Below are 24,504 nucleotides of genomic sequence, written 5' to 3'. Positions count from 1 at the left end.
GTTACGACGAACAGGGGCCGGACGTGAACCGGGTCGTTCCCATATGTAGCACAATTCTGCAACTTTCACGTTTTACAGTTAGCACCGTTCGCTAAATGCATGTAATCTGCCCTAGCGTAGGAACTTTGTGTTCACTTTGTTAAAATCTTATTCAGAAGAGTTATGTTGTTGTTATATAGGAATATATGGAAAAAGTCTATATAGATATTATATATACATATACACAAATATATCACAGCATATGTATGTAGAACGAAGCAATATTGCATTCGGACATATTCTTTTATTAATATTCTTACATAATATATATATATAATATATATACACATATATGCATATATGCATACATATGTATACATGTGTGTGTGTATATATATATACATACATGCACATGTATACGCGCATAAAAATATATGTATGTATATATGCTATATAAATGAAAGAGAAAGGGAGAGAGGCGCTCAACATTTGAAATGTTCCAAACTATTTAGCTGTGTTCACACGTAGGAGATATGTTCCAAACTATCTAGCTGTGTTCACACGTAAGGGAAAGAAAAATTGCGAAACCGACAACAACGTACCTTTTCTTAATGATAAGTAGGTAGTCAATTACTTTATACGAGAGACATATACACAGATATACACACACATACGCGCGTGTTGCGCGCCCCGCGTGATCAACGGTAAAACGCAGCGTACTCGCGAGGGAAAGAAAAAGAACAATACCTTTGTAATAGAAAATCTGGAATGCGATGCGCGCGAGGTGATCAGAACGACCATCAATAGGCGAATCGAAGACTTTGCGATCAGCACAAAACCACTTTGTACTTATCCTACTTTCGCCGAACGTTTTAGCACCTTGAATCCGGCAGCTACTATATCTCGCCCATTATTTTCGGCTCGGTTTGGCAGAATTGCGTAATTCACGCGACGTGTTAACACGTGCGTATCGAAAGGGAGAAAAATCGATGGGAGGAATAACGGATTGTACAAAAGAGCAGCCCTCTCGGTCGCGCGAGGGGCGCGTGTCGAATCGATGCCACGTGTGTCGCGCACGTGTGTCGGATCGGTGGATTCAAAGTGTTAAAATAGCGTTACGGGAGCACGAGTATCGGTGCCTTTTCCCTTGGGGAAAAAAAAAAAAAAAACTGCCGAGCGGCATACGTGACTTTGGGTGCGATCCACTTGGCGCTCCAAAACGCTCTTGGAAACATTTCGTCCTTGTTGTTTAACAAATATTAAACAAGGACAAAATGACGCTCTGAAGCGTTTGAAGCGTGGATCGCACCCTTCGTTGACTTTGTGCCGCGTTATTCCGCCGTGCGTTTTCTCACGGAGGCGAGATCGTATTTCACATTTTCCATGACACGCCGAGTTCTCCGCTAATGAGACGTTAACAGGGACGATCCGACGTTCGCCGGATCGTCGCGTATCGACGAACGTAATTTCAATGTTTGGATCATTTCGATTGTAGGGTATAGAAAGCACCATATAAACGTATACATATATATTTCCCTTCTAATGCTGTGTCATACGTTGTATAGGGATGTCTCTCCTCGCATAGATACTATTGCAGTGATAACCGGACGAATGTCGAGAGAAACGGTCCGATTTTCTTCCGATATAACTTCGAGGTCAAGTAATGAACCATAAAAATTGTCGATCGTACGTGCGTCGTTTAAAACGGAGTTAATGCATTCCGACGGGATAATCGAGATAACACATTATATTTTAATCGAAGATTTTATTGACCCGCGCAAAAATTAACATCATTGAAGAAAAAAAAATTCCATTAACTTGATTTGTAAGTAATTTGATAATTTTTGATAAATTTGCACAGATAAAGGGATGTACATTTGTTTAGATTAAAAAAAAGAAAACGCCAAGTTCGCGGTTATATTTAAGAGGAAGAATTTATCAATTAAGACGGATTGCATTAATTAAAAAATTACGTGATGTTGAATAATTAGAGTAACGATTGCAGGAAGGAAGGAAACCGTTGCTTTTTTTGCGTTCCGCTCATTTTTACCGTACACGACCTTCGCACATATTTCGATAAGTATACAATGCGGCTCCGTTCGATACACCTCGCTTTCGTAATATTTATCTGTAACGTACCATTTGGGGCAACGTACTGTCGGATCCATGTCGATACCGTGTCTCGTATTTCGCACGATGCTAAATATCATCACGTCTTTATATATTTTGCAATCGAGGCTGAACGTACGGTCCCCGTCGTGCTTAATCAATCGACTTTTTATCCTCGAACGCGTCCGTTTTGCACGTGGCCACGGCTAAACCGTAGCGTTTTTAAAAATTCCAAGGAGAACAGAAATGTCAAAATGATATCAATTTGACGTCATATTGATATCATTTTGACATTTCTGTTCTCCTGGGGAGATTTTTGGCTTTATGGGGGGGGGGGGGCATGTCGGCGCCTCGTGTTCGTACAACGCGAGGTGACGATCCACACCGGATGTCGAGGGGGGTCGCGTAGGACTTCGGCTGCGCGGTCGACTTGCTACTTGCACACAGCAAATTAGATAAAGGGTTTCCTCTGTCGTATACGTAGTTTTACGCTGTAGCATAAATTGCTGAACGCGACTTCTGCGAAAATCGAGGGCCGGTTACAAACGCGCGTCACGTCGGGCGATTTAGCGCGGAGGGAGAGGAGTTCCCTCGCGAGCGGAATTTCTCTCTCTTCTTCATCCCCCTGAGCGCGGGGGATGCGACGCCGCGATATTTTCCAAGATGAGCTTAACGGACATTTTTCAAAGTTATCAAAGAAATCAATCGCTGATTTATTTAATACTTATGCGAAATATATGATAATAACTTAATAACTCAAGACTTTAACTGTTGTCGGTTTCATTATTATCATGTTACTTTCGTTGCGGCTTGTTAATCTCATCGTTCGAAAATATCGTAGCGCAGCATCGACGGCGCTACCGCAAACCGATATTTGATATTTACTACTACTATTTACTAATTTTAAGATTTTATGAATGTATGTGTGTATATATTTATATATAACGTATATACACATGCATTTGCATTATACACAAATTTTTTACACAGCGAACGAAATGATCTTATTTATACGAAGGAAAGGATAATTGTTTTTGAAACCGCGTTTGTGACGCTCTCGTTTTGGCAGAACGTTCGCACCAGAGTTTTAACATTGTTGTCAGTAGTGATTATATTGTCTGATCAGAACAAGCGCTCGACCATTGTCGCACTCTGTATATATACATAAATATTATACGAATGTTATACATGCATACACAGGATTGTTCGAGAAAGGTGTTTGGTAATTATTCGCCGCCAAGTAGTATATTTTTTTTACACTCTCGAAAATTCAACGATATCTATTTTGTGATCTGCGTCTTTTCCTATTGGATTTAGTTAATTTTGTTTTACTTATTTAATCACATTCGACGTTATGTCGACCATTTTACCAGATAGACCAATATTATAAAACGACTGGTTTGAAATATGGCTTTATACTCGATATACTTAGTTTTGTCACAATAAACGGCTCATGCAGATGTCTTAGCTAATACCGGCTTATATTATATAAATTATAGCGGCCGTTGTTTGCGTGGAATTTTTTGTGTGGCCGAATAGCAAGAATATGCTGCGTTTGAATGTATATTTTTTTCCCGATCTTTGCATAAAAGAAACCGAATAATATTGATTGTTCTCGAGACGTTGGAGTAATTCGTTCCGAAAGGGGATTAATTTATTCTATGACTATATTAATCGTTGCACTTCTTCTGCAGGCAATCCCGTATGTATTTCTCAAATCAAGAAAATGGAAGCAACATTGGTCAACGTTGACGATCAGTAAAAACCGTAAAATTAGCTTTACGATCAGGTAACTTGTGCATTTAGGCAAAGTTAACTTTCAACATTGCATTACAAATTATCCGAGACCGATGTACTCTCGCGGTCCTACTTCGCGACATGTGGCAGTTTTTTTTTTCTATAAAGTTCAAGCACACAAGACACACACTTTGATTTCGACGATTTCTCAAGTATTCTGTTTGACACGATATCGTGAACATTTAATGTTATTATGATTGTATTAACGCCATTAACGACTTATAATTAAATAAATCATGTATGGGGATGTAACACACATTTAATAAATACTTTTGCAAATCAGCCTGCGCTGCGTAATACGTCATCCGCCTTTATGCGACTCACTATATGTATTAAAAAAAAAAAGTTATTTGTGTAGAATGTGTAGATAATTTTTATGTAAACAGTTTTTCCGTAACAGCGTAATCAAATTTGAATTTTTGTAGACAGTTTTCTCTCATACGTTCGTAGTAATGTTGATATATTAATAATTGATCATGTAAAACATTAATAAAGTAATTTAAGTCAACGATATTAATGTCACGCTTGCACACATTTTTTCAGGACATTTTTATTCGCACGTATCTTAATATACATATATATTTTTATTTAATAATTTTATGCACCGATTGTTGTATTGTCTTGTAATATCATTGTTATTGCGACTTCGATCAAGTTTCGACAAATTAATGATTGACTTGCCAAGTGATGTATATACAGAGTATTTTGTTAACACGGAAAGAATTTATTAATTTTTTGATTGACACACGGAAAAAGAGATTAGATTGTCACGTAATTAGTCAATCACCAATTAAGTTAACCGACGATTAGCTCTCATCGGGTACTGCTTGTATTAATTTTTAAATAATTTTTTTTGTTTGACTCAAATCATAAAAATAATTAGCTAAAGAAATTTTGCCGTGAGCGATAAGTTAACCGATGATTAACTTACAAACTTATATTATTTTGTTAACACGGGCAGAATATTAATTTTTTATTACTTGACATGGAAAGAAAGATTAAATTTGGAGTTGTAAAGCTAGAAATTTTATTGTAAGCCATCGCGCCGGTTGAATTAACCGTCGATTAAATTAACCGAGGCTTGATCGAGGTCCCCCTTGCTGTCTCGGGGCGCACTCCTGGATCCCGGAGCTCGGGGGCCCGAGACTCGACGCGGCACGGCACTGATCTGGAGACGTTCGTGCTGGCTCGTGCCGTGCCGACAAAGACGGCGGGCAGGTGGAGGTGACCAGAGGTGACGACGGCGGACGACGAGCGGCCCTGTCATCGCGATAACGGAAAGAAAGGAAAAAAACCGAGGGAATGTACGGAATGTACTTTGTTTGCGCCGTGAGTTATTCTTCCCGCGCGCGCGGCCGTGCACGCGCGCGCTATTAAACGCTGCCGTCGGACGCCGCGCGACGACGGCCCCTCGGGGGCCCCTGCCGCCTGTCAGTCCTGTCACCGCTGCACTCACGTTGACTCACGGTCGCGGACGCCGAGGGAAGGAAAGGGTTATGAGGCGCCAACGGCACCGCAGTGGTCGCGCCGTCAGACGATATTTTTGCATTATTACCGACTCCGTTTCCAGCGCGGCGGGCCACCATGGCGGAGAAGTGCAAGGTACGTGTCCGCGGGTCACAGGAATTCCCGCCGACGGCTGGCGGCTGGTCGGGAGACGGAGACTGCCAACGTGGCGACGACGGACAGCTGACCGCGGACGGACGGCCTCGATCCGGAGGAATCTCCCTCTCGGATAAACAACGGGGACGTTATTCTCGCTGACCCTGGACGATCGCGAACCCTCCGACGCGCGATCCGCTCGGTCTCCCGCGAGTGAGATTTATCGACGCGATTTATTACATACGTGCACACGTGTGCCACGCGTGATCGCTCATCGCGAAACGCGTCTCCCTGGGAGAGCGCGTGAATCTCCGCATTCTTCGCGTATCTTTCGCCCGTCTGCCTCGCGAGAGGATGATTCACGTTCTCTCGTATATTTTATTCGAAAGCGTATGAAGTAGACAAAAGGCACGAATGAAGTTATATAAGTGTCATATTTTGTTTGATTTGAAGTCATTTTTTAACAATTTCCGTTGATTTATGTATAACGTAATTAAATAGGAGTAGCAGCTGACTCTTGTCGATTGAATTTGAATGACAATGTAATTGAATGGTGATTTTATTTATAATGCCTCTTTCAATATATAGGATCTTTGTTTGTATGCATATTGTAACCACGTCACCTATTTGTAACATGCCTAACACAAATTGAGTCTCGTTTGCCCATTAATAACCTTGTTATTAAACAATGGATCTGTTTTCCGTCGCTGAACTGGCTGTACTAGGTTCAGACTTTATCTTTTTCTCCTTTCAATACGGAGTGGAAAAAGATAAACTGGCCAAACTGGTGCAGCCAGTTCAACAATGTAAAACAGGACCCAATGATCGCATATTTGTGGACTTATCAAGTGATATCAACAGGAATGCGGCTGTAAGTGTAGCACTTGCAGCCAGGACAATCAGCAGCACTGTGACATGCATCTGCACGCGGAGATAGAGAACCTGCGCCAACGACTGCTCGAGAGGGACAGCCACATTGTGACGATGGAGACGCAGTTTTTAAACGAGGCCGACAAATTTCCGAACGGGGAACTGGCCTCCATGAAGGAGGAGCTGCTGATATGGCAGGAGAAGTATTCGCGCTTGCACGAAGCGCACAAGAGGGTTCAGAAGGTCAATCAAAATCTGGAGGACAAGCTGCTGCGGATAGTGGACAAATGCGAGACGGAGAAGAGTGCCTTCACGAAGGACATAGCGACTCTGTCTCATAGATTAGCCGATGCGAATTACACGATACATCGATTAACTCAAGATAATGTAAGTGCTTCATTTTCATATGTATTCTAGAATATTTACATTTCTTTAAATTCTTTTATTTGATATTTCTTTTGCTAAGCTTTATTTGATAAATAAAGAGATTACTTACACAGTTAATTTATATCTACATATATTTCACTTGAAAACTATTCTTGTTTCCCTTTTAGGAAAAATGTAGAAACGACGTTAGTTTGGCTATCCAATTGCTGCAATGCAAACCTTCCAACTTCGTGGGTCAGAAATATGATTCGGTAAGGTACCGTTTTGTCACATATAAATTTCATATTACCATTTACTTAAAAATTATATTGTGACAACTTTTTTTCTCGTTTACTTATCACATATTTCACTTTAGTGAATTTTATGCGTTGGTATTATTGAACTTAAATGTTACAATGACATTTTTACTCGTATTTATACAACGTCGCGTTAGTGTCTTATTTTTATTTTACGCACCAACAATGTTATACATGCGCGCGCATAAATCTCTATGTTGTTTATATTTACATCTTTTGCGAGTATGATGAAGCAAGGGATAGAAACGAGTGCAATATAGAAACTTGATACTTTTTTAATAAAACTGAATATCTATAAATAAGAGAGAGAGAGAGAGACATAAGTATCTATAAATTTGTTTAGAAATTATAATGATGTGGCAGACGTTTAGGTAATTTACATAATTTGTATTTAAAAAGACATTATTTATTATGGGTTTTAGAAATACTTAGAAATACCTTTCTTAACTTAGCATAGGCAATTTGGTGTCTCTTTAGTAGCATTTAAAAGCATAATAGGTATGCGCTTGTTATTGGCATCTAAAATAAAGATAAGAAGTTTCAAGACCACCGTTGTTTTATTATTGCAGCTGCCTTCTGAGGTGCAGGCCAAAGTGCGAACGTACGTCGCGCAGAAGCGATGTTCCGCGCCGGACACGACGCAGCCAGATGTGAAGAGCATCACCGTGCCGATATCCACGTTTCCGCCGACAGCGATGGTGTACAATATCACTAAGCCTACGGTGGAAAAACACAGTGACGACGATAGCGACGATAGCAAACCACCGATGGACATCGTGTCGGCGGCAATTATGGCGAAGGTCCTGGAAGACCGTGAGAAGGAGAGAATCTTCGCCAAGCATTGCGACACATGCACATGTCACAGAAGCATCCTCACGGTAGACACGGAGACGCAAACGTTCGTGCCTGATACGTTCCCTATCTCCGAGAATTATACGTACAGCTTCGAAAAGCAAGGAGGAAAGGAAGGTACGCCGAATGATGAGAAGTATCAAAGCAAAGATAAATTCCAATCGAACCTCACGACACACGCGGTCTTCTACGAAATCAACGAGAACGGCAACAAGATCCGCCATCACATGAACGGCGATTACGTTAAATACGCCTCGCATGTTCCGTGTATCAAAGACAAGTTCGTCGGTAGGAGTGGTAGAAACGGGCAGGACTACACGATGGAAGAGAACGGCGTAATTACGAGAGCCAGTTTAAACAAAAAGAACTCGTCCCAGAATCACGAAAACAAGCATTCATCGTTCTCGAGATTAAATGATCTTAATAGAATAAACGTTGACAAGGCATCCAAGCCACTCAAGGTCAATAAATGCGATTCTCCGCTCGATAATAGATCTGCAAAATATTTCAACAAGAGTGAGAGGAATTACTTCGAACCCTTTGGTACTGATTGTTTGGCGCTTGGGGACAATCGGCTCTCCGACAAGCAGATGCACATCGACATTATTAATGACAGGTTGTGGAAGAACGAGTGGACGAAGTCGAAGTCCGAGACAGACCCTTCGAGGGAGAACAGGGGCAAGGCGAATCGCGGCATCGAGCTCGATATCATCAACGATCGCGATTGGAAGAATGACAGATCGGCGGAGCGACAAAATGCGCGGAACGCCGCGCAATTCACCTTAATCGAGGTCAAGAGTCCGGACAGCAACGCGGCGAATCACAATGACGGCAGTCAGACGGAGGTAACGACCAGTCCGAGCTTCAGCAGCGACAGCATGGTCATCTCCAGTTCCGATCCGTCCAGCAGTTGCAGCGACGTCGCACAATCGTTGACCGGTGGTGCCTTCAATTCGAGCGCCAAGTCCAACTCGAATCAGAGTCGCGTGATCGGACCGCGGAACTGCCTGGTCCGGGTCACGCCTGGCTCCAAGAACATTCTGCTTGACAATGCCGGCCATTACAAGACCGTATTGTACAGCAGTGGCAGCAACGGCAGCGGCGGCGGTAGTAAAGCTAACACCGCTTTGGTACATGCGAAGAAGACGTCTCGTGCTGGTTCCGAGCGCTCAACCGGCAGCGAGGACAATTCGCCACCGCCGGCGTTACTGCAGGACAATCAATTGCAACGAGTGGCCGAATGGGTACAGTCGTCGATGTGCGTGGAGAATTCCGCGTCGCATGATAGCAATAAGATCAAGTGTGTGGAGAACGCTGCGAATGACAATTCGTCATCCGTGTATCCGAAGAATTCTCTTGTAAAGCGCAAGCCCACGCAGCACGACGGAGGTTTGGCTCGCAACGTTCGAGACACGCCGAAAAATCGGGATTACAGCAACGTAAATAATCAGCCCATTGATATTAATATCTTGTCTGAGTGTAATGACGAGAGCGAAAATCTCATAACATTCGAGGACGAGCATTTGCTGAAGGATCTTCGCAAGGATATGGATTACGAGGTGAAGATCACGAAGGAGATGGAGGAGACGTATCTGAAGCTAGCGGCGAGCCTGGACCCGGTAACATTGAGCCTGTCAAGTGCCAGCAATGCTGAATTGACGATCGAGAAGTACAGGAAGGATCACAAGAGGCTTCACACGCAGAGAATTCAAGATAAGGCGGGATCAAAAGCTTAACGTGTATCTCAGCGAATTCTTCGAAGACAATTGACTATATCAAGCAGGGAGTTCCTTCAAAGATATAACAGAGCGTTATTTTTTGTAACTATATTAAAGTAAGGCTGTACCAACACGAGTAGCATAGGGAAAAGAATGTCCTACGCGTCACTGCAAGTAAATCGGTTTCGTTTGCGTTCGTGAGCGAGATCCGTAGGGTTGATTTTAAAGCGAGGGAAATTTAACTGAAGGTAAAATTAAATGCAACACGGTAGTCTGGTCGTAACGTCAATATTACGTAATTAATAATTTACTGGAATTTTGGATCAACGACACTGAGTCACGCAGAAAATTGTCGTTATTTTAAGACATAATTGCGTCTTATCAACAATCTTTTTCGCAGTCACGTAAACAAGAATGTTAAATCGCAAAGTTGATTTGCGATTCTCTGCGTTTATTTGCCTGTGTAATCTTCCTCACATGCTTCTCTCTTTGGCATATTAGCTTTGGCTAATAATTAATCATTTTCGTAATGTACATAAGTATATATATGTATAATTTTATCAGCTTAAAGTTTAAGGCATATTTATTTTAGCAAATACTAATATTAATTTATTCCATCTTGTGTTAAGCTAAATAATCTCTAGAGTTACAAATAAAGCAAATATTTGTAACGAAATATTTGAGAGCAATTATAGAAAATGATATAAAACGTGCCGTGTTGCAATAAGATTTACTGGACATTAAACGCGTATTAATTTTACTTATACAAGAATTATACAGTCAGTGGATGTAATTAATCATTTAATTTTATGACGAAAATATGAATGGTACATATATATTTTTTCCCCAGTTTTTTGCAACGTTGTCGTGAACACACGCGCGATTAAAATTAGAAACGACAATATTACGATTAACTTACACCACACCCGGAGAATACTATATTCCCGCAGACATTACTTTACGAAGTCCATCGTGTTAATTTCATCTCATGATGTATTAAGTATCCACGTTTATGTCATACCAAAGCTAGGCCAATTGCGATAAGGACACTTTAATCCTTTGAGCCCAGAATTATTCTCGCTGTCCCGCGGCGCAAACGTAAACGCTAAATAATTAAGATAAGCAATTCCCTAGTATACTCAGCTTTTATATAACGTCGCAGCAAGATCTCTCGCGCCGCTGCGCTATGGACGGTATTAGGGCTCAAAGGATTAAACGGCCATTTAGTTTTAGCCCGTTTATCGATGCCACGGGGAAGCATAATTTGGCAATTTACCGCCGCATTACCGATGCCCGTAATTTCGTTAAATCCGGGCGGTAACGTTAGCCGTTTTACGCAGAAGTTAGGTTCGCATTGAGATTATTATAAGAGAAGAGTAATCGCATCTAGTTTTATAAAGTGACTCTCTAGGCTCAAAGGGATTTGCTACTTCGCGTAAATTTAATTTAGACTGATTTGTACAGCGGAGAGTCGCTTTCGAGCGCTTCAGTAACTTCAGTAATGGTAGCCTCGCCGATGCTTATCGCGTCTCGCTCGACAAAAATGTTTCACATTAGTTCAATGAAAACTTTCGCCTGATTTAACGATGGTCTAAGCTCGTTGTTCCGCTTGCGCGCTACTTGCGGATACCGTAATCGTACTTCGTTGCGACATTCGCACAGCTGACAACCTAGTTTTCAATTCTACGGGCAACTAGCTCTGATTATCTCGTTCTTCCCTCGTTATGATCTCACTCATAATACAAATAGAGGAATGAAATTTAGTTTGGAGAACTAGAAAATTCTATTTATAACTAAATGAATTTCTATCGATTTGTCTGTCTTCTCACTTGAGGGGAATGAAGAAGAAAATGGTGCTACTAGATGGATCGGATATAGAAAATCGCCGAGAGTCCGGGAATTCTCAATTTCTCATCCTCGAAGATTTATCAGAGAAGGCAACGGAAAGCCACTCTGGTTATTGCTTCTCAGAATATCGCTGTAGATCGAAACCTAAAGCAAAAAGGTCCCGAGTCCCAGGGCAGCCCTTTGGTGGGCAAGTCACATATAGTCACAGAATAATTCTCCAAGTGATCGCCAACGACGGGGGGCCTGAAGAAAAAAGAAGAAGAAGAAGAAGGACCTCGAAGTCGGCCCTTCGGCAATATCGATTTCCGGCGAATCGCATGGATTAGTGGCTACGTTGCTGAATGACCCAGAGTTTACCGCACACCGACGATCGAGGGCGAGCGAATTCGCAATTCTTTCAGTATTAGTCGAATACGCGCCGACGACCAAGGGCGTAACTGCGTTTACGGAAAAGTACGCAGATACAAAGTGTGTGACAATATATACCTCATGGCTTCTCAAGCACCGCGCAATACTAACTCGCAACTCCTTTTTTGTAAACGTAAATTAAGGGTCGCGCGAGCCACCGGGAGAGACGTGCGTCGCGACGCGAAAGCCCCGAGATCACGAATGCGGGTAGTCAGAAACAGTAGTCGATAGCGCGTCACACGTGAAGAAGATACGTTTCTTCCATATTTCATACGTTTCGTCAGTCGTTCCCCGCACATGTGATCAATTAAAAAAACGCGCAAATAGCGATGAAATTAACGGAGTGCGAAATTCACCCTCGTCTTACCGTTCCCATCGTTAACGGTATCAGCGAGAATCTATATTTCCTTGATCGACTATCTTAGTCTAACGATACACATCGTTAATTTTCGAACGTCTCTTAAAGCTCTACAAACACCCTCTTCCTAAGAAACTCCTTTGCAGAGCCGCGAATGTTTTATAAAAATCTTGTTTTATATGTAAAATTTTTGAATTTAGAACAATTCGGAATAATATAAAGAAATATATGTGTTTGTTCCGCCAATGATAATTAACAAAAGGTGCATAATTCGAAATAATTCGGATATATTGTTTCTCAGAAATTCAGGCAATTCGAGATTAGAAAGAAACTTTCTTCGAGCGTGGCTTGATTTGTCACGCTCGGCATTATTGCGTTGCGTTTGTGAAATTCCATTCAAATTAATCAGACCTGCAATTACCGATCCCTGACGCGATACCGACGCCCGATTCCCAAAGTGTGTGAGAACGACTGGCGTTAATTAACGTGCGCGCTAATCGCTTTTGCGCGTCCCGATCGTCTCTGACGTAGGATCGTGGGACTCCTCGCGTAAGCAATTCGTATATGTGTACGATCCCCGGAGATCGTAGATAAGAAAGGATCGGCGGTTCCCGAAACTCGAATAGGTTGGACCGCGGGATCTCCAACGCGAGAAAACGCGAGTCGGTCATCGCAATAAAATAATCCGTGTACGATAGCCGTACCATTTACTCATACAGTTGAATGTATCATATTCAACGTGGCGATGATTATCTCACGTAAACTCTGTAAATATATATATATATACATATATATAAATAAAATATATTTAAAAAACTATGCGTGTCAACGTCGTTGAAAATTTGTATTTAACGCGCGTCCTCGCATCTCTCCGATTCCGCAGCTTCCAAGTCGCATATGGGAACGCTTATAATTTATATTCCGTTTATATATTCTAATCTCAGATACTCGGGAACTCTAATTTTATGTCAGTTTTGCTCTGAGTACTATTGTCTTCGGAATAAGTTTCTTAAAGTTTTTAAAGCTTGACTTTTTAAAGATTCACGTTGCTCAAAGTCAATTTCTGAGAATTTTCAAGGCCCGGAACGTCTAAAGGAGATATATACGTGTTCCCGAAACTTTTCTGGTCCTCGAACGTTCAATTTCGGCGTTGCTCGCGCATGAGGAACAGTCGGCGCGGCGTTGATGATGACATAAGCGAGGCGGTGCGGATCCCGCGTATTAGGCCGTGCCCAGCTTTGTTCAATCAAGCTAATGTTCCAATAATTTGGGGCCAACCGCTTAATGAATGAACGAATAGCCTCGACTGAGAGGTTCGATTATAAACGCGACGGGTTACATATCATGCTGCGGCGTATTCCGGCGCTGCCTGGCCGCGCTATTGGCAAGGTCTGCGCAGCCCCGGAGGCCGAGGGCGAGGGCGAAAGGGTGGTGGAGAACACGTGGGTGGACGTGCAAAAACGTAGGTGTTGCGTGCAACACTCGCGCGAGTTCTCTCCTCTTTCTCTTTCTCTTTTTCATTGTAAAATTATCGTTGCATTTTCGGAATTTCTGTATAATTTATAACGTCTACTGGCATTTCTTCCGAGAGTTCTGGAATTCCTGACGCATTTTATAAAAGCATTCTGGGACGATTAAATGTAAAAGATAACGGTCTGAATATATGGGATGCTAAAGAGAGATTCGTGTTACACAAAGATTGCATTTTCGTCAGGATCGGGTTTTCTTTTTTGAAGCGCATTTCAGAATTCCCAACTGAAAAATTTTTAAAGCGTGGAAATTGGAAAGTTTTCATTCAAATTGCAGGAATTCCAATTTGACTGAAATTACAAGGCTTTGATTCTGTAAGATATAATTTTTTCGTGAACCACTCGTGTCACAAAGTATTTCTGCTTCGTTCATATGCAGAATGCTGCAGAATTGAAACAATGATCTTTTATCAATCTTTTTGAAAAATCTTTTATCAATGAAAAAAAATATTCGATAATTTTCGAAGTAATAATCCGTTGAAAAAAAAGTATATTTTCGCAAACTGAGGCAAGAAAGAAGCGAATCTAACGGAACGTAGTCCATCCGACCGCGCTCGAGATCTTTGAAGAGACTCACGGAAAAGAACACGCTCTATCGCGACGATAAGGGCCCGAACACACACTTTTTCGTAAACAGTAACAGTAAAGTTTCGACCACGCGCGTTGCTTGAATCGGGAACGGCCGTACTTCCGAATCGAGCAACGCGCGTGGTCGAAACTTTACTGTTACCGTCGCGAAAAAATGTGTGTCCGAGGCTTAACGTATTTTCACGAGATGCGAGCGTATACCTATTCCTCGCTTTCTCGCGCCGGGTCTCCCCGCGGGAGACGAGCAGAGAGGCGGCCGGCGGATCCGCACGGCTTTCCACGGGTGGAGAGAACGCGATCGGGGAACGGCAGAACGCGTGTGTTGGTCAACGCGCCCGCGCCTCCCCGAGTGACCACCTTCGGCGCGTATATCCCGCGGCCGGCGGCCGCTATAAGTCGCGGCGGGCGAACTCGCGCCAGTGAGGACGCGTTCGTGTTCGCGCGAGGACGCGCGGAGCCGAGATTCGAGGCCGAGGCGACGGGCGAGAGAGAGAGAGAAAGAGAAAGAGTGTGTGAGGGGGCCACGATCCTTCCCCCGGGCTCCCACAACCCTCGTGCGCGCATCGTGTGCATGCCGCCGTCGCCGCGCCACCGCCACCGTCACCACCGCCGTGGGGGTTGCCGCCGTAAATGGTGCCGAGCCCCGCGACCCCGCGACCCCATCCACCCGCGAGCCAGGTAAGACGACGTCGCGACGACCACCCCCGCGAGTCACGAGGCGCGAGTAGGACGACGGGCCGAGTGGCGGGCCGCTTCTCTCCCTTGTTGCCCTTTGAAAAAAAGTAAAAGACCGCCACTCGACTTCCTACATGTCCTATCCGCTCCGGATGAACTTTTCTGAACGATCCTCTCCCAGGAAGACCCCGCGGAAAGAGGATCAACGCGATTCTCGGCTGGTGAACGCTTTCCCGATAGATTTGCGAGACCGAAGAAGAGAAGTTATGCAGTTCGGAATGACTCTTTGAGGAGAGTCGCACTCGCGGTGACTGTTGCGTCGGATCTGGAGAACGACCTTTCGTTGATCGATCGCGCGTGATGCGTGCTCGATGACTTCCCTAAGTATGTGGGATGGAGAAACCACGTTTCCGACGACACCCGCGCTGCTTTCCCTCGTTTCCTTTGAGATTTACCAACTGTCGCGAGATTCGTACGCGCGTGTTTTCCAAATGAGCGCGGAACGAATCGCGAATCGGATCGAAGTAGAAAAGAGTAATACGCGCGACTCGTCCGAGTGATGTACGTCGCCTAACGGTGGTGTGTATGCTAATTAATGGCGATAGCGAAACACACGGAAACGTTCGCGTGCGAACTGATGAAAAAAGCGGCGAGAGAATCTATTTCCCTTTTTAATTACACTGTCACAGAACGTGAAACTTGATGGTGAAATTTCACGTTTGTAACAAAGCGACCGTTTCTCCGTACCCATCTGTTTGTAATTTTATTTTTGTCCCCTGATTTTTAACGATTCACGTTTGAATTACCAAGATGTTACTCTGTAACCTCACGTAGAAGAGCAATTAGTAGCGAAACAGTTCGCGCCAGTATTTTATTTTGATCCTTGGCAACGGTTACGAAATAATAGTTGCTTTCCATTTACACTCAAGTGATCTGAGTCACTCATCAGTTATGTGAGTATTTTGTACTCAAGTAGGATATATTATTTTAGTTGTTTTCCCATTTACACCAAAACTCAGATAATTTTCACTTGTGACGTCATAACTCAGTTGAATGCACGTTAATTCAAAGTGAGGCTATGAATCTGTATTGTTATGCGATAGCTTTGTCACCAAAATAAGCAATTAAATGCAAAATGACATATCTTACCTGAGTATAAAATATTCACATAACTGAGTGACTCAGATCACTTGAGTGTAAATGGAAAGCAACTTTTTTGTATTTACCTGTTTATTTTGGTGACAAAGCTATCGTATATAATAATACAGGTCCATAGCCTCAATTGTTACGATGAGTTATGATGTCATAGGTGAGAATTATCTGAGTTTTGATGTAAATGGAAAGCAACTAATAATCGTTTGCTGAAACAATTCGTAACGTTCACAGAATATTCGATTTTGGAGATTCATTCTACAACGTGTTTCGTCTTAACGATACAAATTTCGGTTTTAGACTGATCGATTGTTCCGATTTTTATTGGCTTGCGTATTTAATCACGGAATTGCCGAACGCGGTAAATTGACAAGATTAATCGTAGGGTAATGAATTAGAGTGTCTGTTAAACGTCAAGCGTACGAGCACAATTTGTTACTTGAGACTTAAGCGATCTGTTCGCGGCTTCTTAATTTGACTAGTTTTTTTTTGTTCGCCTTTTCGCAGAGACCGTTCTAAGCGGACTAATGGTGCCCTCGTTTCGAATGTAGTTTCCACGTGTAAAATACATGTAATTATTGGCGTTCGGCACATCCTAATCGCCGAGGCGAGTTAATTGGCTTTAAGCGATTGAGATCGGCACAGTTTTCCCTCCGCGAGTGCCATAATGAGGGAAAAGAATTCCGCTGAATCAGATTTAAAAAATCGCGTGAATCGCTCCGTTCATTCAGCCGAGGAAAGTTATACACGCCCCGACCCCGCTTCGCGGTCTATCGTATACGTGAATTCGAATCAGATCGATGTAGGAGGCGGCGCCCTTTGTGTGGACAAAAAATCTTCTTAGGAAAGTATCGATCCTCATGATGCCGGACTGTTTCTCACCTTAACGAGGACGATTCTTCTCCCTTGTTTACGTTGTCAATCGAATCTTCGAGACACATTTACTTATCATTTTATTGATCAGTCCAATTCATTCTAACAAGTCTAGCAAATGTAAACAAAAAGTATATTTTTAACAAGTACATATTTTAACAAGAAACTCGCATAATTTAATTAACAAGTAAGGATAAATATAATTAGAGATTAAATGAAAGAGCAAAGGAGAACGAGGCGAAAGGAACGATTTTTTGTCCGTTGAGTCGCTGAAGTTTACGATTTGCGAAAGTCGAAGGAGCGACTTGACGTCGAGGCTACGGGGCGCACATTTTAAGATTGCACTGTAAGGCTGCGTTTATCGATGACCACTCGGCCTTGAATATTCTTCAGCGATCATCTTCGAGGCGTAATCGCGACGGTGACTTGCACGCGAGAAGTTCGACGCGCCTGTCCACGCGCGCGCGCTAGGATTTATATTTCGCGAACCTTGGATTAGCGCGCGATGATGCGTCCTTTCGTTTGGACAGAGCGGATATGAAACTGCATTTTACCTTGCGACGCATTAGAATTCGCGCCGGTTTCCGCGAGCAAGGTGCAACTCCTTTCGTCACGATGAGGCGAGCAAGAATCGAGCGAAGTTTCGCGAGCCACGCTCTCGTTCCTCTGTCGTATCCTTTCAAAAATCCCATTCATCACTGTTGAATTCGTAGTGTCGAATTATATTCAATTTGAGTCGTTTTTAACCATTTCTGTAGGTCGCCACTGCTCTTACTCAACATGTCGTTAATTTAATTACAATATTAACACTGCGCGGACACCGCGTTTTTGGAGCACTCACCCGGACATCCTGGGACTTTTAAATCCAAAGGGTTTTTGAAAGCGTTCCTGTGTTACAAAAAATCTATTAAAAAATTCGTGTATTATCTTTAAGGTTTCAAAAAGTGATTTCTGTAACACTTACACAGGCCGGAACTGTTGCAATTTTTCTTTAAGAGCGCTGAAGCCATTTCCCGTGAGAATCACAAATGAAAAATTGATTTAAAGGGTCACAGGGTCCGCGGAGCGTTAATTTAACTAAATCATTGGAGTTAAAAATACTGTTTTGTGTGAAAATAATAAATTTTGACACACATGCCAGTTAAAAAGTAACAAAATATTCACTTAATTAATTTAAATATCATTCTTTAATATTCAACAGTGATGTAGAGACTATTTTACATGTATCTTCTCTCGGGCGCGAGCTTGCGAGCTTAAGTTTTCATTCCTATCGCTTGTCACGCTCGCCGGATCGTAGTTCATCCCCGAGATTAGCTGAGATGGGGACCAGCAGCGGCGCTTTCGAAAATCGCACGGCTGATGGATTTGCGAAACCCTCCGGGAGGCTTCGGTTATCTAACACGCGCGTTTATCGTCGAGGATTCCACGCGAGAAATCGCGCTCTTGCGGGAGGCGCGGTCGAAAAACCGGTACGCCTGGATTTATAGAGCGAGGAATAAGTTCCGGGCGCGGCGTAACGTTCGCGTAATACCCGATCATTTCGAGCAAAACGGTCATTACGATCCTGTATTAATTGCCACATGGCAGACGTATCGTTTCCCTCAGTGCGGACGGTGCGTTGAAGACGAGACTTCTCCAGACCGCCCGCCGAGAGCTTCCCTGTTTCGAAACAGAGTTTACGTTACGTGCGCCGTATAGTTACGACATTGCGACAACAGGAGCTCGTTAGAGCTAAAAATGCGTAGAATTAGTACCTACTTTACGAGAAAACGTATACTTTAATGCTCTGTACAGAAGCGAAGTGTGCGTGAGTTTTAAAGCAATATTGCAGGATAGAAGAAAGGAGACTTGCAGGTAATTTAAATTTGCGAAATGGTAAAATATCATCAGAAATCATCAGAAAACTGCAGATATTATAATCATTCCCATTTCGGAAATATTGATCCTTCTAAAATAATCTAATAGGGATATAAAAAGGAAATGCACAAAACTTTCAAATTAAAAAAATTGGTGAAAAATAAAAAAAAACATAGTTCGCCATTTAAAAATGTTGGAAATTATTTCTGAATGTCTAAGAAAGGAAAGAAACATTTTTACGTAAATTTTTACATAATATAATAAATAAGAGCGAGTGCTTCTTCTTAATTCATAGGTGTGATCGAAGAAATGGCTGAAAAAAATGACCGTTCCGGCTATTTTTGCGTCCAACCAACCGTCAAAGGATTCCGCGGAAGAATCGATTGTTACGCAAATGTCTCGCTATCCGGAACCTCCCCGGTCGCTAAACACAGGCGTAAAACCGGGGTCATTGACCCCGCAGGGTACGCGATCTGCATTCTCCGTTCTCCTTCGGGGCGCGGGCCGATTCAACGATCGGCTGTGTGATACGCGCGATTGCAACAGCTGCAGCAGCGGTAAATTCGCGGCCGCTGCGTGTTTGGAAAGCGCGGCAATGACGTGCAGTTTAATTAAGGTATTACGCGACGGATGCTAATTAAGGACGCGGCTTGGCGCGCCTCTTCCTCGACTTGTCGCGGCGAATCGCGCGCAGTTTCGTTACGGCGGACTGTTTCCGCTTTACCGGTCACTAGAACGTGAGAAGAAAAGCTCTGCCATCATGTGTGACGGAAGTAAAGTCGTCGCGCGATACGCTTATAATACCGGAACTCATACTCCGTCGTCGAAGTGAGCGGAGCACGGCCGATTGCTGCGGCAATATTTTGAATAATCTATCAAATCTCCAAATATAATTGTAGTAATTTGCTTAAAACTGCTCGCAAAATTTACGATAATTAAAACTCAGAATAAACGAATGTTCATATTTTCGATCACCGAACAGAATCTTAATAATTTTTGTAAGCTTAATAATTTTTGTAAATTTTATATATCCGCCTTTTCGTTTGCTTATTTATTTACTTATTTTTATTAAAAAATCTAAAACTTTTCATATACCTCTAGATCAAATCTAAGCTTGAAAGTCAAGAGCGAGCATCGAATAGTTTCAGCATTATCGATTGCTTAAATCATTCGAAAGATAGAGTTGACGATGATGAAACTATTTAGTGATGACGTTTAAACTATTTCGAATATTTGAGATCTCGATTCAATTTGGACAACCGAGTCAGGTATCCGGTCCTCCATAATTTTCGGATATATTCGTACAACTCGGAAGTTTCACTGCGCTCGCAATCACGATTGGTGGCGGATACTCCGATATAACTTGTTTTACATGCCTCCGCTCGTAATTTACGTTCGCGGCGGCGGTCACTTCTACACGCGCGATGTTCTTATTTAAATTTAAGCGTCGACCTCGTGATCGATTAGGGTATTCAAACAATGACTAAAGGTCAAATTTGCGCGTTACGTAGAGAAGTACGGTATTCAAACAAACTTTATAGGTCGGCCTTTACATTTTGCATTTTAGAGATACGTTTTTCGGACAACGAGTGAGAGTAAACGTTGTAACGATAAGCGATATCACGAGAGAGATAGAGGGAGAGAGAGCTTCGTAAATATACACACAGTACGTTACATGACTGCGTCGTAACTGCGCATCCATTGTGAATCAAAATTGTATACGCGCCAATAGAAAGTATCGATATTTATTTTATAAATTTCATTGTGTGATAAAACGAAGGTTTTTACGTCGGTTATCTATCCCGGAAGTACGGACCTGTCCATACTTATGAATGAGACAATCAGCGTGCATTAAATGATAACTGTGCGCACACATGCAATATGAATTTACAAATATGCAACCTGTCGCGCAGAATAAATTAAAGCCACGGAATAAGCCGCAGATGTTGACCTCTGATCTCTTCGTATGTTTAAAGCGGAGTTACAATCGCTTGATTTTCATTTCCCGTCGACGTCGTGAAAATAAATTGTTATTCCTACATTAGGTAATAAGGAGTTAAAGTTGGCCATGCTCGACGACGCCTCAACGCGTTGTTGGATAAAGAAGTGAGGTTTAATTGGGGCGAAAGTTTTTTTATTTCACAATACGATAAAATCAATTTCCGTCTTTCGAAAATTGCCGGCATTAAACGTAAACCGTAAAGAATGTAACGTTAACAATTTCACGTTTCACGATTATTACGATAATTGCGAAAACAGAAAAATGTGAATGGGATTAAACGTCGGCATCGCGCTCCATTGACAACGAGAAGCATAATTACGAACGAATTTTTGTATACTTCCCTGAATTTTAAATTTCTACTTTCGTTAAATGCGGCGCGTGGCCGAATAACAGATGGAAATCTCAAGTCTCAATTTTTGTAATGATAATGGCGGGCATCTCGTCGTTTTTATTTAATGAGACAATTAGGAACTCTGTCGTGATGGGCGAAAGTATGCACTTAGAGAGATCCGTGTTACTTCTCTCTCTCTTCTCTCTTCCGTCTACCTACTCTACGCCTTCTTCACAGTGCAGTTATTGACGTATGATGGTAATTACGTAGAGTGCACGGCGCGTCGGTGCATAAGCGGATGTGGAGAATTATCGCGAGTTTATTATCGAATCGCGAGATCCACGGGGCAGGCCAGCGAGTGCTTCTACGGAAATGATGTTCTTCTTCCTGATGACAGCTCAAAATAAAATGTCTTTAATTTGCCTGTATAAAGAAGGAGAGCAAACCGAACGAGGTTTATAGTCGACGATAGTTTATAGTTAGACAAATAGGATTAAATTTGCGGACAGAATCGATAAAGCCGACGAATAAATGATCGTGCAAAATAAGATATCTTTAATTTATCCGTATATAAAAGAGGAAAGTAAATTGGACCGATGTTCAGTCGAGTTAGACAAATAATAGGATTAAATTGCGGACAGAATCTAAAGCGTAACAGCCGCGGCGAATAAATGTCCGATTCCCGTCCCCGCGATCCTTGCGTAAGTAACCGTTTTACACACCCGCGTTTTCGATCCGGGCTCCGAAGGTCGGTTCATGCGACCCCAAGCATGCTTCCTATTTACGATTTAAGGGAGTTAATCGCGCGCCTGGAAACCACCTCGCGGTTTTACGATTTACGGCGCATTCATGGCTCGTACACCCGCCCGTCCATTGATTCGTGGGTGAACGACGATTGTAAATCACCCGGTCGCCGTTGTAACGGTGAATTACGCCTCGGACATTTCCCACTCGTCCCGATCTAGATCGCGAATAAAATACTCGTCGCGGTTTGACAGATAAGACGCGTAACTGTTTGTTCGTTGAACAGCCCTTTGAGCATTCTCGTTTATAATATGCATCTTTGTGACACCTTGACAGAATAATTGAAATATCTTACAATTTAGACATCAGAATAATTAAAGCTTGAAAATTATCGTCGAGCGTTCGGCTCGTCACATTTCGATTGGAAATTATCTTTAATCTATCGGCGGAGGGGGGAGGGGTTATCGCGGATCGAGAGCGTTTCGACGACGGTCGAATTACCTCGGTGAGCTCTGTCGGATTTGGAAAGTACGAGCGCACGGAACTTCTTTATTACGGCGAGACGCAGCGTTGCGCGACGAGACGAGACGATGCGATGCGATGCGATGCGATGCACCGGGCACATCGGGAATGTAGCTCAGCGGTAAGCGTGATGAATTCGCTCAGGCGATCGTCTGCGAGAGCGTGAATAAAGCGTTGTTTCTCGTATCCGCCGTGGATATATACTCTCGTTGCCCGGACACGTGCCAAGCCGCACAGAACGAATGATTATACGCGCCGCATTCGTTAATTGCTGGCCGCGCCGCGAGTCGAGTCGTCTTTCCTTCCTTCCGAGTTTGTGGAGGGAAGAGAAACGTCCATCACCATCTCGCGAAAGATCGCGTCCGCAATCGAGGATCCGACGGATTTTCCGCGAAAAGTAAATCGCCGGAAACACGAGACGGTAATTATATGGAAATCCAAGCGCCGTATTGATCCGTTCCTCGAGTGTTATCAATATAGCCTGCGTTCGTTTATTCACATTGGCAGTTATTGGGAAAATATAATCTATAATACATGTGTATCTATACACGTGCGGTGTGTGTATTATAGATTTTATTTTCCCAATAGCTCCCAATGTAAAGAAACGAACGCAGGCATAATTTGATGATACGTTGACTGGCGAATGGTTGAAAGAATTGATAGAATTGATAGAATTGAAAATGAGGATAGGGTTGACAGAATTGAAAATAACGAACGACAGAGAGTTTGCTTTCGTCGCGACAGGTAAAAGAAATGCAGAAGAAAATGTACGATACGCGAAACTTTTCGTTTTTAAACTTTTCGCATCGCGCGCGAGCAATCGATCGATCAGGATGGTCGGGACGACCGTTTCTATATTTGCAATTGCGGTTTTCCGTCCGCCGGGCGGAACCGCAATTTTGCGCTATCTCGATTTTTATCTCGAAATAAAAATTTCTCCGTACATTTTCACGATGGTCACGCACTCTCTCTTTCTCAGTAGAGATTTCTATTCATTGCAGGTGGGAGCAACGGCGGATTCCCTCGGCGTCCCTCTCACTTCGGCGACCTGCATGAAGGGCACCAGGTACTGAGTTCAAATCATGGAACGCACTGAGAATACATAAATTAACTTGAAATTAATGAAATTAAATAACATTGAATAAAATAAAAATAATTTTTATTGCATGCGCAAATTTATTCACACGAAACAATAAATTAAATAAATTTGGATAAATTTGGATCGCAAAAATGAATTTTGCGCGTTGTTGAATAAAATACACATTATACACAGTAATTAATCCCAGAATTTGAACGCAAATTCACATTTCACAGTTCCACCGTTATTTTACTCACGGAGAGAATTTTCTCTCAAAATTTACCCTGAAATCATGGTAGTTGTTGGACAACATGTACCACCAAGAATTTTATGCGAGCTATTTTGATTAAAATCTACCATAATACATTAAAATATAAAATATGTTTGATTAATTTTACTAAAATATATCCAGGAAATTTCAATAATTTTTCAAAATTTATCAATTTGCTTGGTAATGTTTATCACGTTGTTTGTAAAATGTCTTTTGTATATTTTAAAAATTTCTTGGTTGCCAAGTTGTCCCAAGTTTGTACTGAATTTAAGGGTAAAATATAACGAAACATTCTCTCCGTGCTGTTGTGTTTGAATTTGCCATTATATTATTAAAATAACAGAGTCATAGTTCATATAGTTATTTTCGAATATACTTGTATAATAAACTAAAAAAAAAGTTTTTAAATTTTTTCTCCATTTTTCTAATTTCTCTGTCAATCGTTTGCGTAAATAGCACAAGTTCAGGGATTAATATTTTAATATAGGCACAGATTAATCGTATTAACTTTGTGATTTTCCAATGAAAGATAGGGCCTCGTAAGAATGAGGCGGACCGATCATGACGGCCACGTCGCGCGGCAGGGTCCGCCGCCCTTCAAGGTGCTGGCCGTCCCCGACAGCATGTACTTGTCGCCGACGCCTCCCGTGGCGGCGCC

At 42.4% G+C, this 24,504-nt stretch overlaps 1 protein-coding gene and 1 long non-coding RNA gene across 3 annotated transcripts; both read left to right on the top strand.

The window, feature by feature from the left end:
• Nucleotides 1-5,116: 5,116 nt before the first annotated feature.
• Nucleotides 5,117-13,043, top strand: LOC112463279. 2 transcript variants are annotated; one of them, XM_025029583.1, is made up of 4 exons: nucleotides 5,117-5,487; nucleotides 6,349-6,744; nucleotides 6,912-6,995; nucleotides 7,610-13,043. In XM_025029583.1, the coding sequence occupies exons 1-4, from the start codon at nucleotides 5,470-5,472 to the stop codon at nucleotides 9,626-9,628; spliced, it is 2,517 nt and encodes an 838-aa protein (XP_024885351.1). In that variant the 5' UTR covers nucleotides 5,117-5,469; the 3' UTR covers nucleotides 9,629-13,043. The 2 variants fall into 2 exon arrangements, with proteins under 2 accessions (XP_024885351.1, XP_024885352.1); XM_025029584.1 differs by lacking the exon at nucleotides 5,117-5,487 and adding an exon at nucleotides 5,536-5,895.
• A 1,730-nt stretch (nucleotides 13,044-14,773) lies between these two features.
• LOC112463306 lies at nucleotides 14,774-24,479 on the top strand. Its single transcript, XR_003041764.1, has 3 exons — nucleotides 14,774-15,019; nucleotides 23,499-23,563; nucleotides 24,376-24,479. It is a non-coding gene; the product is annotated as an uncharacterized LOC112463306 (long non-coding RNA).
• Nucleotides 24,480-24,504: the final 25 nt, after the last annotated feature.

This window comes from Temnothorax curvispinosus, unplaced genomic scaffold, assembly GCF_003070985.1.
Source record: "Temnothorax curvispinosus isolate PA1 unplaced genomic scaffold, ASM307098v1 QBEX01013138.1, whole genome shotgun sequence".
Taxonomy (NCBI): domain Eukaryota; kingdom Metazoa; phylum Arthropoda; class Insecta; order Hymenoptera; family Formicidae; genus Temnothorax; species Temnothorax curvispinosus.
This window is presented reverse-complemented; position numbering and strand designations above follow the sequence as displayed.

Coding starts and splice junctions, on each gene's coding strand:
- LOC112463279 (XM_025029583.1), top strand. Junction 6,745..6,911: donor ATCGATTAACTCAAGATAAT/GTAAGTGCTTCA, acceptor TTTCCCTTTTAG/GAAAAATGTAGAAACGACGT. Junction 6,996..7,609: donor TGGGTCAGAAATATGATTCG/GTAAGGTACCGT, acceptor TTATTATTGCAG/CTGCCTTCTGAGGTGCAGGC.